The sequence below is a fragment of the Notamacropus eugenii genome, chromosome 1 (assembly GCF_028372415.1).
Source record: "Notamacropus eugenii isolate mMacEug1 chromosome 1, mMacEug1.pri_v2, whole genome shotgun sequence".
Lineage (NCBI taxonomy): Eukaryota > Metazoa > Chordata > Mammalia > Diprotodontia > Macropodidae > Notamacropus > Notamacropus eugenii.
This window is the reverse complement of record NC_092872.1, coordinates 117,356,625-117,370,691: the sequence shown is the minus strand read 5'-3', so window position 1 is coordinate 117,370,691 and position 14,067 is coordinate 117,356,625. Positions and strand designations below refer to the sequence as shown.

General features: G+C 37.8%; 1 protein-coding gene across 2 annotated transcripts in view; it reads right to left on the bottom strand.

The window, feature by feature from the left end:
- The window catches only part of TEK (TEK receptor tyrosine kinase), a 135,484-nt gene that overhangs the window by 42,406 nt on the left and 79,011 nt on the right, over positions 1–14,067 (bottom strand). For both annotated transcript variants that reach the window (XM_072612487.1, XM_072612498.1), the window contains 2 exons: positions 13,618–13,752; positions 9,300–9,587 (listed from right to left, as the gene is read on the bottom strand). In XM_072612487.1, coding sequence (XP_072468588.1) covers positions 9,300–9,587; positions 13,618–13,752 — 423 coding nt within the window. The remainder of the gene's footprint in view (positions 1–9,299; positions 9,588–13,617; positions 13,753–14,067) is intronic.

Sequence of the window (14,067 nt, the reverse complement as noted above, 5' to 3'; positions counted from 1 at the left end):
TGCTTTCTGGTACGCTAATAAAGATTTTCCAAATAAATATTTTGGTTTTGCCTTCGACAAAGAGAGTTTGTTATATTTTGTGAATCTACCCTGGGAATACGTATGCATATTCATAGCAGCTGCTATGGGTCTGATTGAGACTCAGAGACATGGGAGGAAGACATAGGGGAGGAAGATGAACCAAATTCAGATGAGGAGGTTTCTAGGAATGTGGACACTCATTTAATAATATGAAGGAAGCAGGAGAACCAGGGGGGCCACACAGTGTTTAAAGAAGTAACTGAGGATTTCACTCAACAGGAGGTTATAGATATATTGTCAATTCACCCAAAAAAATCGGAGAATCACTAGTATCTTGGATGGTGAGAATCAGTGATGAGGGGACTGGAGAAGTATGGATAGATAATATAGATTGTTTGAAATTTATAGGTATGTCAGAATGGGCCTAATTTTTTAGCTTTAGCTGCCAAGGGATGCAATAAACAGTATTACATTGACTCTATGTGGCCTTGTAGAGATAGACCCTGGTTTTCACTTAGAGATTGTATAGGAAAGTTGGAAGAGGTAACGAAAACTGCAATTATGATGGGAGATGCAGACACATATCACAGCACTTCCTAGTAGTTTCCTCATAGAAACATAATAGTTAAGACTGCTCCTCCCACTTATAAACACATAATTCTGACTTTACTAATTGGGGAAATGGGTACCCTCTTTCAGAGGTCCTAGATAAGATTGTATAGTTAGGTAACTTAGGGAAATGGGAAAAAGATAAATTTCCTCAAGAGAGAAGATAAAATAGCCAGTGGATTGAAAATCAGAATAGATTAACAAGGAGAGAATTTTTCACTGCTTTACATAATTTGAATAATAGACCATTGGAAGAAAATACACCTCTAGCAAGAATGATGACCTTAAATCTGCAAATTAGAAAACAGCAAACACATAAGATCCCAAATACCAAGTATTGGACTGTAGGGAAAGATGTCCCAGAACTGTATCCAGGAACACCTGGTTTGCTAAGTAGATATGATTTACATTAGCTTGGAAGACTTTTTGTTGGATAGGAAAGAAATAAGGAAAATCCCTACTGAAATATATATGAGAATCCCTAAAAATCATTTTGGACACATATTACCTAAATCAAGATTAGCAGCTCGAGGAATACATACATTGGCTGGAATAATAGATTCTAATTATCAAGGAGAAATTATTGCGCTATTCCAAAATTTAGGTGAAGAACCTAAACAGTTTGTAGAGATGACAGAATAATTCAAGTGATCATTACTCCTTGGGAAATAATACTCCTTGTGAAAACTGACTTTCCTTCTGAAATAACTATCAGAGGAATTTAAGGGTTTGCTTCTACTGACAGAATAAAATTGGGAGCTAAAGTATGGGTAAAATGGAAGCCAGATGGTGTTCCAAAGACTCCAGAGATTATAGCACATGGAAAAGATAATATTGTAACTATTGATTATTCATTTAACGAATTGTGCCCTTACTCATATATTTTACCATGAAGAAGGCTATGATTGTTTGTGTTTGTCCTTCATTGCCAAAGCAGACCATGCCATCAACGAAATGATGGCATGACTTGCACTTGACTTTGTTTTGAATGAGGGAGGGTTGTGCAGGTCACCACCCTCACTTCTCCTCCAAAGCCATCTGAATCCAGTGACCAAATATTTATCAGGGTGACTGGAGATGACCTAGAATGCACTGGGAGACCTTGGGTCCTTTAGGTCAAGGTTTTTGCAGGTACTCACTTAGGGTGAAGTAACGCCCATTCATTGAATAAGACTGTTTAATAAGAAGAAAAAGAAAGAAAAGCAGAGGAGAGGAAAGGCAAGGAAAGGAGAGGAAAGGAGGAAACTAGCCAGTAAAACCCAAGTTAACTGGGCATCTTTTGGCCATCCAAATTTACCTTTTTTTGGAGAGGAGAAGGAAGGGGAGGGGGAGGCAGGCAGGAGAAGAGAAGCTGAGTTACCCAACTAGCTGGGTCCCTACTCAACCAGCTATGTCTATTCACAGGATTGTATCTGTCCATTGCTGAAGAAGACCATGCCATCAGAGAAATGATGGCATGGCTTGTGAACTCCAGAAGAATGACTGATGCTATGTTTACCCTGCTTCTGGCTATTTTCTCCTCATTCTTTTTGGTCTTCATTAGTTTAGCCTATTTGCTAGATTTGTCTTCTCCAGAATGTCACCCTCTGTCCATGACTATGATAGATCACCCCGAGACCTGGTATCTACTAAGCTCTGGATGCCAGCTAAGAAACTGACCCTTCAATGTAACCTCTCGAGGCAGGGACAGCTCTATGTCCAATCTCAGCAGGAAGTAATTTTAGAAGATGAGACTTTTGCTCCTTACCCCAAGGGATTTTGGGTCCCATTTGTTTGAGGGGCAAATGATGGGGTGCTTGTGCCCAAGCCCCCATTCTAAGATTGTTTTATATGTTTATTTTGTGTTATCACTTTTATATTGTTATGGAGTTATGTTGATACAAGTTATCCCTAAAGTCCCATCAGCCTGTGTAATGGACTTGAAAGATCCTGGGGCCAAATGTAATCTTAATGGAATAGAAAGACCTTTCCTGTCCATTAATAGGCCTATGTGATCTGCTGTGAATTCTGACCTAGCTCACAGCTGTGATACAGCCTGAGTTGCATGGAGCCCATTGTGGGAGGAACTTGCTCTATGGAATTTTACTGAAGTAGAATGTTGAGGAGAAAGAACTGAGAGTGGGCAGGCAGAGGGAGGAATTTTGCCTAAGGGAACTTGTTTGTAGGGAGGCCTAACTGACAGAAAGAATGCTCAAGATGTTGGTGCTCTCTGGACTGGTGATGAGTACCTTGCTAAATCTTACCTGCTGGTATCCTAATAGTGATGCTGTAAATAAATATTTGGGTTTTGCCTTTGAGGAAGAGAGTTTATTACATTTTACGATCTACCCATGAAATACATATACATACTCATAGCATCTACTATGGGTATCACATTGGCATTACACAATTACAATAAAATTATATTCTGTCCTGCATATTCAATTCAAATGAATTAGTATTTAAATAGCTACCAACCCCATCACTGGTATAGCATATGCTTTTATTTCTTTTCTCAAAAGTGGGATAGATTTTAGAGAAATCATCCATATGCTTAGAACTGTGACTAAAAATCCTAGTGCCTGGAGCAAAAAAACATGTGGAGTAAGGGGAAGAGGAGAGGACTTTGAATACTCTGAGGTTGTTGCTAGGGTCACATTACTCCTGGAGGAGTGAGTAGGGTAGGCCAGGAAACTCTAGCTAAATATAACTGTGTAGGGAAAGGGGTGGCTCATTCCCTAAGAAATCCAGCCCATGCCCCTGGGTGTAGCCAAGGACCTATAGATTACCCAATACCAGTAAAGGAGTGGTAGGGAGTTGGGGAGGGCAATGGGGGAGACACAATGGTAGTTCTTCAACCCCACATGTCAATGAGAATACACAGGCTGCCTGGTGAGAAGGGCTAAATGGGTTAAGAGTTTCAGCCTGAACCCAAGAGAAGGGAGAGAAGGGTTCTGGCCACAAATGGAAAGGTGCATCATTAGCCAGCAAAGGGCTTTGGATATGGGGGATAGGGGGAGTTAGGAGTATAATGTGAGCCAGGAAAATCCCCTGGGACTATCATAGCATATGCTCTCACTCAAGTTTCCTATGTAATAAAAAGGATGGATATGTGAAATGTAGAGTAAGGGTTAAGGGAGATGAAGTAGAGCTAACTATCTCACATGAGAATTGAACACAAGACTTTGACCTCATTAAAATAATACTCTTATCAACAGAGCTAACTCGTCTCAACAGGTATTCCTGAAAATTACCATGTGTCCCCCCACTTACAGCCTCCCTGCAAAATGCAGAAGTAAATTTTGACTTCCAATTCACTGCAAAATTCCTTCCTACATAGGCCCTCACACCTACTATGACAACTGAATGAAACATTGAGAGAACATGGATTATGTTAGTATAGATTGTTTATACTTGAAAAGAATTGTAGACATGAACTAGAGCAACTCCCTCACTTTACAGAGTAGGGAAACTGAGATCAAGCAAAGTGACTTGTTCAAATTGTCACACCTACCTGGTGAATAAACCAGAATTAGAAGCTAGTTCTTTCGGCTCAATCCTAAAATCTCTCCACTATGCTTGTAAGCAACTGTACTCGGGAATTAATTACTAGTATTAATTATGTAAAAACAGGATGTCATTTCAATATATTTGTGTGTATGTTATGTTATATGCACACATATGTGTATATACACACATATATTATACATGTGTATACATACATGTGTATATATATACATGCACACACATCATAGGTTAGAGTCTCAACCTTTTTTGTATCATGGATCCCTTTGGTCCCTGGTTTAGTGTATGGATACCTTCTCAATATAGTTTTTAAGTGCGTAAAATAAAATGAACAAAATTCCAAAGAAATATTGGAATGCAAATATCAAAGTATATTAAAAAATAAAACAGGTTAAGAATTTCCCTCTTAAATTGTGATTAACTGTATTACTGGGTTTGTATTATGAGCACAATACTATATTGTGGCAAGGTATAAGAGACCAGATTCTGGCATGCAAAAATGTTCCTGGTATTTGTTCCATGAGGTATGTGAATTCTGGGGGGAAGCATTTCTAACCTGACATCTATACCTAAAAAGAGAGATGAACTTAAAGTGGTGGTCTTGGAAACTTATCAAACAAAAGCAATGTTTTTATGATTTCTTCTGGAAAAATACTTTATAGCACTTTCAATGTCAAATGAAAAAGCAAGTCACAGAGTCAGAGAGGTTTAAAATTGGAAAGCGCTTCAGCAGCCATCTTGTCCAAGACACACCCCAGTGGAGTATGCCCTACTATAAATACCAGATAAGTGGGCATCCAGCCTCCACATGAAGAGCTCAAGAAAGGAGCCCTCATTTGGTCTCTCAAAGAAGCCCATTACTTTTTTGGAGCATAAACTCTAATTATTAGAATTTTTTAACATTAAGCCTAAATTTGCCCTTTTTCAAATTCCATCCATTGCTCCTGGTTTTTCCCCTCCAAAGCAAAGTAGAACATATCTAATGATACTTCTTCCACATGAGAGTCCTTCAAATCTTGAAGACAACTATGTACATGGGAAATGTGAGGTGTCGCTATCGTTTGTCCTGTTTTGAAAAGGACCAGTGACATCATGGGGTAATGTATCAACATGTGCCTGAGCTGGATTTAAATGAGGAAGAATTACACAGTCTTCAGTCTCTCTCTTCCAGAGTCACCCAAGTCCCGTGGGAAGACAAAAGCCAGGAAGACTGTCAATGGCCTAGGATACAGTGAATTAACTTGGTGTCTTTTGTGTCTGACTAAGCTCTAAGGGTTCTACAGAGCCTTTTTCAAGGCCATCAGAACAAATTATTCTCATCTGCTCATTCCATAGAAGTGCTTGGGGTGGACACCACTCCCTTCCACTCCCCCACACACACACACTCACTAATGGGTTTGAGACCTGTCAGTTACCCTCAACCTTAATCCTGTCTGCTGGGTTGTGATTGCCATGCATGCTACAGCTTTCTATAACCACTCATAAGAGTTGAGTAAGTACCACATGAACACCAAAGGTGGATGAGCAGCCCTGAAAAGAGCTCAACAAGCCCTCACAACAGAGGTGCTAATTTTCCTTGCATGCTTGGTACACCCAAGAAAATTAGGACAGATGTTGGAAGATAGGATAATGAGATTATTTACAGACACACAGAAGAGAATGAGGTTACCAAGGGAGAGAATATACACAGGAGAGAAGGTCAGCCTTTGGAGATCACATGAATTAGGAATTATAGAGAAATGAGGAGCCAAAAAAGGATATTATGATAGTAAGACACCTAGGAAAATGTTGTGTCTCTAAAGCCAACGAGTTTTATTCTTACTCTCATCAGTGGACCCCCACTTAATCATTTGCCACATTTATAGACAAGCCTTATTCATTTTACATAAGTGTCTCAGCAGTGGAATAGGGTGCATCAACAGACTTAGCACACCCTGTATGTTCACCTTCTGAGACAATCAATTCCACTTTAAGTTAGATTTAAAAGTTAGGGAACTTGTCTTTACTTCAAGACTGAATGTTCTTTTTTTTAACTTCCACCTATTGTTCCTAGCTATGCATTGTCAGGTCAAACAAAATAAATCTTCCTCTCTACCACATGACAGTCCTTCAAATATTCACACAATCCTTGGACTGAAGAAATGAAATTTGCTGTCTAGTTTGTTAAAGGAATTATTAAAGAAATGTTCACTATAATATATATTATGAGTGGTCATACATTCTCTACTTGAAGCAGAGAATGTCAAACACTACCTCCAAGGAGAAGGAACACACCACTTCATGAGACATTCCACTTTGGAGGGCTCTGTTGGAAATTTCCCTTGATATCAAGCTGAAATTCATTTCTTTGCAGCTTACTCCCATTGCTCCTGGCCTTCTTTGACATGATAACCCCTTCATAGATCTAAAGAAAGCTATCCTGACCCCCAAGTCTTCATCTTTCCAAAGTAAACCTTCCCAGTTCCTTCATCTGATCCCAAATGACATGGACTCTAGGCACTTTACTACTACCGGTTACCATCCTCTGATTCTCCAGTTTATCAATCTTTCCTAAATGGTAGCACTCAGAAGTAGGCAAAGTACTCCAAATGAGGCCTGAAGAGGGCAGAGTACAATGGGACTATAACCTTTCTGTTCTTAGAAGGTATGATTCTATAATGTCACCTAAAACAATAGTATTCTTGGTTGCCACATCACACTCCTAATTCGTATCAAGTTTTCAGTCTACCTCAGAAGTGGCACTCAACCATCCCTGATTCTTCTTGTACTTCTGAAATTGATTGTTTTTATCATGTCAAACTTTCCATTCATTGCAACTGAATTTCATTTTATTAGATTTTGCCCAATGCTATAGCATGTCAAAACTTTTTTGGATCCTGATAAATTTAAAGATAGCTATTATTTCCTCCCTGAGTCTTCTCTACACTAAACATATCCAATGTAGGTATCTCAAACACCCAAGGATTTCTTAATACTAGTGACTAGGCAGCTAGGTGGTGTAGTGGATAGAGCTCTGGACCAGGAGTCGAGAAAACCTGAGTTCAGGTTCAGATATTTATTATCTGTGTGTCCATAGGGAAGTTGCTGAACTTCTATCTGCCTCGGTGTCCTCATCTGCAAAAGGAGGATAATGATAGTACCTGCCTGCCAGGATTATTGTGAGGATCAAATGGAATGATGTTTGTAAAGCACTTTGCACACCTTAAAGTGCTAAATAATTGCCAACTGTAGGTATTACATTTGGATAAACTATATGTTCAAAGTTCTGAGTGGGCTCCATTTATGTGAACAAGTGATAAAAGTGAGATAAAAACATCAGCTTTACATTTTACAGCTAGGTGACTGTGCAGGACCAGACTGAGGGTGTGGAAGTTATAAACTACCATGCTCTGGGTCATTCGCTGGAGAGGATAGCAGGTATTACTAGATTGAGTGCTGGTTGGGAAGAAGAAAAAATATTCTTATCACAGGTTCAAAGCAATACTTGGACTATAAAGATGCAGAGGGTAGGATAGGAACAACATGAACAGTGAAATAAAAGCTCACCAACACATAGTGGCTAACTGTGAGCATTTTCCATCTGAAACAACAATTCTGAACTATAGTCTTCTTTTTAAAAAATCTAGTTATATTGCTTTCAAGTAAATGGAGTTACTGGAAGTAATTGCTAATAATGTGTTCCTAAGGAGAAATGTGGACTAGATGGCAGCACAATTATGAACCCAGGACTGACTGAAAAGCTATATGCAAATGAGTAATGAATTGATCATTGTCAACCTGGAGGGAGGTTTCCAGTGAATTGACCCAGGAGTCTGTCCTTGGTCCTGTTTTCTAATACTTTTATCAATGACTAGGATGAAGTCACAGACAACAAAAATCTGTGAAGAAATTCACATGTTGGAATACAGAATCAGGATGGAAAAAGATTTCCATAGGCTAGAAAAAGAGGGCTGAAACTAGTTAAGTTGAAATTCAATAGGCATCAGTCAATCAATCAAGTCTTATACGTCAGACTCAAAACTCAATTCAACAGCTATCAGGCAGAAGATACATGGCAAGACAACTAACTGATAAATGATCCAGGGCCTGCAGCTTTACTGAAAAGTAAATATGATTCAATGGTGTGACTTAGTGAAAAGTTAGTTAATGCAATCTTAAGAGATGTTAAGATAGGCATGACGTACTGAACAAGGACAGTGCTGCCCCGGTCAAACCAAATCTTGAACATTGTTTTCATTCCTGGGAGCTACATTTTAATGTAGGTGTTTGGTTATAGGTATTCTATGATAATTCTGGGCAGGTTACATGGTGATGGAGCTTTGTTTGGAACTTAGATTGTGAACTTAACTGTGAAGGTTGTGGACATATCCTGCGACAATATTCTGGAGAGGATTTGGGAACATCTACTGATACATGCCCATTGGTGCCTTACTGAGGATGAGATCATCTCTTTAAATCATACTGAATGAAGATTAAGTGAATTGTTTAACTTAAGATGTATGGATTAATCAGTGATGAACTGGCTAACAGAGTATGTTTTGAGTTGTGATACCTATTTTTTTTTTTTTTGCAGGGAACATTTTTTCACTTGAGAGAACCAAAGGAAAACAAAGACAAGAGTGGATCTGGGTCCTGCAGGGAAAAGCCTACTCATGCATTCCGTCATACATAACAGCAAATTTATGCTCTGGCATAGAAGCACATTGTTGCTGTACATAACCATGCATTTCATTCATTTTAACTCATTTGATCTCACAACCATTCTTTGGAGGGAAGTAGTGCAAGTAATTTTTTCCCCATTATACAGACAAGGAAATAGATTCTGGAAGGGATTTGCCCAAGGTCACACAGCTGGGCAATGGTCTAGCTAGGATTCAAGCTCAGTGTTTCTGTTTCTTCACACAGTCCCTCCCTGAATTATCACGAATTCAAAATTAGTGAAGTTGTATGAAGTTTTTCTTTCATTTTGCAGTCCAATTTATGAGATTCAAACTACAAAATAATCTCACTAACATTCCATTCTACTCCTCACACTTAATAGCTACCCTATCATGGTTATCAGCCATCATTTCTGAATCAACTCCTTAGGTGGCATATAGAGATTCTAAAATAACAGTAGAAGGAAAACAAGATACAATGAAGACTGAGAAAGTTTAGTTACTCACTGTCACTAAGAGTCCAGGCAACAAGATATTCGCTCCATTCTCCTGGGGACTTGGTATTCACTCTGGCTCTCACCGTATACTTTTCCCTGGGCTGTAAGTTGTAAAGAATCACCCAGGTCTGGTTTCCTGGGACTTTAATGTTCAGTTGCTCATTTTGACCTTGTGTGGGTTTCCTTTCCACCTCAACATAAAAGTCGTCTTCAGAGGTTGGAAATATTGGTTGCCATGTTAAGTTCAAAGAGGTCTGACTTCTTGGTAGGAGACTTAAACCTCTTGGTGGAGGAAGTCCTTGAAACAAGAAAGAGAGATTTCCTTTCCTTTATTGTGGAGGTAAACACAAGGAGATTCCTAAGAAAGCCTTTCCAAGGAAAGAAACTTTGGAATTAGTTCACACTAGTAACACAAAATATCCACATTAGTAATTCAGGTTGAATGTCAGAGACAAAACCAAAACAACACCTTCTGCCTAAGAACCTCACTATTCTACAGCTTGGGAATGAATTCTGTGATAGCAGCTTACGATATTATTCCTTCCACCTGTATCTGCATTTTAGTGGATGACTCATAAAAAAATCCTGCCTGCCCTAGAATTTTAGCTATCCTGATAAGTTAAGGGTCTGGAGTTCCCAGCTTGATACATTTCAAGTCGTACAAAGTGGGTAAACTGCATACTCTGAAAACTACTTGCTGCAGCAATCCAGAAAAAGCTAATTCAGTTATCAATGGAAGTTGTGGTCTCTAGTTGATCAACATAGGGAAATAAGACCAGAATTAATTCTCAATACACAATGGCCATTCTCCACCCACCTCACCTCCTTTTAAGGTCAAAGTATTAAGCACTAAAATGGTACAAAGATAAGCAATGCTTTCCCAAAATCTTGTTTTATAAAATGCAACTTTGAATCTATAATTGGTATGATTTTTCTGTGCCTACCTATGTGTTTTTTCTCTGAAAGATGAACCTTTACGTACAGAAGACCAATTTTCTCACCAATGTGGCATATCAATATGTAGGGTCAACATCTTCTGAATCCTGATAATTGGATGATAGATTCGGAGTTGGGAGGGATAGTAGGAGTCATAGAGTGCAACTCCCTCGTTTAACATATAGGAAGAACAAGACCCAGAAAGGTAACATGGCCAAAGTCATACCTAGGTGTGTAAAATAAGTTATTTTCCTGACTCCAAGTTTAATATCCTACTTTTATTGATGCATCTTGGTGGAAAAAACTCTTATCCTTAATGGTCAATTTATCTCTTATAATCTGCTCCTCATGATGGGTGATGACTGTCTTTCATTAAGCTATGAAGTTTTATTAAACAGAATAGCTAAGTATGCACAGATATCACAGAGTGAAGAATTGTTGTCATTATTTGGGTCATTTAGGCAAAAGCAAGCTTTCTTTTCTTCTTTCTGAAAAGTGTTCAGAAAAGATTCTTCCTCTTCCCGATACACATACATAATTGTGGATGGTTTGTGTGTGCAATCAAAAACAAACAAAATCTAAACATCACAAAATTCAAATTATGGTGATAAATTATTATCACCTTCAAGAACTGCCTTCTTTCTGTCCACTTTGATATTATTCTAACATATTCCAAGAGAATTCCAAATATGTTCTGGTTTGAATTTATTTTAAGTGAAGAGGATAGTATGGAATGACTTTGTCAAGTTTTTATAATCTTTTCCAGAAATACTTTTCATCTGAGTCATATTCTGACTTCCAATTTTCAATTCATCATCTTTTACCAGGGTGAAAATGGCTCCCTGTTTTACTCTTGTTGATTGAAGTGTAAAACAAATTAGTACCCACTTTGATCTTAGATCATGGGTTTCTCCAAAGTCTAGATAATTTCCTATTAGAGTGACTAGGCTCTCTATTTCTTTTGCATTTTGTACTTTTGGAAAGTGACTCACAAAGCTCATTTCTTCCTCATTCAACATCTCTGTTGAACTACTTTGGGGTCATGATACCACTTGAGTGCCAACTAGTTTTTTGCAGGGATGATAATGAGTTGAAAATTAATTGTCTAACCTCTCACTCCTCTCTGAAGAAATGAGGGACTATAGATGTGGAATCCATGGTCAGATACAATTGATGTAGAGGATGGTTTTACTAAATTACTTTTTTTTCTCTCTCTTTAAGAAGTCTTTTTTTTTTTTTTAAATAAAGGATGCCGCACTTAGGGGAAGGAGAATATACTTGGAAGTAAAAGTGATGTAAAAACTAAACATATCAATAAAATAAGGTTTTAAAAAATTACTCATCTTGTCTCTTTCTCAGTGACAAGTTTAAATGTTGGGGAATTAGGTAACTGTGAAGGAAACACAGAGTTGTTAAGGACCCAACTGTTCTCACCCATTTTTGTGTCATGAACCTTTCTGGCAATCTGGTGAAGCCTATAGACCTCTTCTCAAAATAATGATTTCAAATGCACACACACATGCACATGCACACACATATACATATATATATAATGTATACACTCATAAATGTACATATGTATATACATATATACGCAAAAATATACATATCTATAACTCCTAAAATACATTACATAAGGAAATTAATTGCATAGAAATATAGTTTTCAAAATATTTTTAAGAAATAAATTCACAAATCTTCATTTAAGAATCCCTTTAAAAACTCAGTACTATTCCTGGCTTCATCACTGAATTTATTCATCTAGTACCTTATATTCTCTATTTTCAAATTAGGGTTAGGGACTGGAGTATATTGTGGGAAAAGCAGGATTTGAGAGTAGGAAAGTATTATCAATTAGAATAATAAATGTCTTCCAGACTCCTCATTGAGGTGGAGGGAGGGAGGGAGGGAAATTCTAGATGAAATGCAGTATATTTGATATACGGATCATTTTCTGTGCTTCTTAACATCAACAAATTTGCTTTTTAGCTAGATAAAGTTTGTAGACCAAAAAGGGGCAACTAGAAAGAGGTCACTTATGAGCAATTCTGATTTAAAAATAATTTAATATAGATAAATCATTGTGGAATAGTAGTTTATTTCAGAAATCTGGCTCTGAGGCATTACAAGAAGCTTATAAGGAAGTAGCTGGCTGGTTGGTCACACACTAACATAATCTCTTCTCTCAAAGTTAAACATTATCAATTTTGAATCTTATGGTTAGCCACAGTTATTCAGTGCATCCTATCTTAAGTGATTCCTTTTGTTATCTCATTTGAACCTCATAATAACTCTGTGTTGTAGGTGCTATTATTATCTTCATTTTATATATTAGAAAACTGATGATTAGAGAGGTTTAGTGATTTTACCAGGGTCATACCTCTAGTAGTTTCAGGTAGGATTCAAACACAGGAGTTTAAAGCACAATGCCTTCAACACTGTTGGCATTTAATCAAGTTTTGTTGAATTGAATCAGGAATCAGAGTAGGGCAGACATCAGTTACAGAGAACACCAGGCAACAAGGTCTCAGAGAGGAGGGTTTTAACTGTTGGGCTAGAAAGACCCTTCGTTTCTAGCTCAAAGCACTGATAAATCAAAAAGGCATGACAACAGGAGTGGGCAGACACAAAATTTACCCAAGGAAAGTAGTTTGACTGGCCATAGTATAGTTTATGCAGTAGGGTAACAGTAGCAAGTACCTCAGCTAGAGTTAATGAATCTTTGTTTCTCTGTTTTCCCTTATGGTTCCCGTGTGGCATAAACCTATCCCCAAAAAGGAGTAATCTAGGTCAGAGGTGTCAAACAATGGGCAGTGGGCCATTGTGACTAGTGCCAGATTAAAATGTAATGGGGAAATATTTAGCAAAATAATTTAAAAATACAATAGAACAAAGATAATATTAATATGTAGGTTTTTTAAAATCAATATGTGGCCCACAGGAATTCTTATATATGGTTTCTATTTGAGTTTGACGCTACTGGTCTAGATGATACAGGTATGTATTGGTATCACGTGGCTGAATGGGGTGTGCAAGAGATCAGTAGTGGTTTGGCTTGGTCGAATAGTGGATTCAAATACCAGACTTAGGAGTCAAGAAAATCTGAGTTCAGATCCTGTTTCAGATACTTAGTACTTGGATGACTTTGGTCAAGTCACCTCTTTTCATTCTCCATCTCTTCAACTCTAAAATAAAGACATTGGAGTGGATGACCTCTAATATCCTTTCTAGCTCTATATCCATGATCTTTTAAGAAGATATATCCCTAGTCTCCCAACAGTCAAGCTATGAATCTGCCCCATAAAAAAATCCTAAAAAGCCAGTTAATTAGCAGTTCAATACCAAGTATTGAGCTTCTGTATATGGAGACTGTTTCTTCCCCTACTACTTACCAATGGATGCTGTAGTAAAACGTTTGACAGGTCCTGGATGTCCTTCACCACCCTCTCCTCGGCGGCTCAACTGAACACAGAGCTCATATTCTGTTCTTGGTTCCAAGGAGTCCAGTATTACAATTTCTTTATTTACTGAGTAAAGAAAAGAAAAGCCCAGGAAACTGTAATTAGTTTTATATTTTTTTAGACCAAGAAATTGTTAGTTTTAAAAAAGGATGTTTTGGAGATAAGTTCAAAAACTTAAACTCTAGGGGTAGATTGTTATGGACCCTAATGTAAGTGAAAAGAGTCTTTACTGATCTTATGGCATTGGGGTTACCTAATTGGCAAAGCTTTGGGGCTCATATCTTAATACCATAAGCTATGTTTGTAAATATAGGTGGCATTATACAGTCCTTCAAGATTTGCAAAGACCTTTTATATATAGTTGCATATTCCTCTATCTGG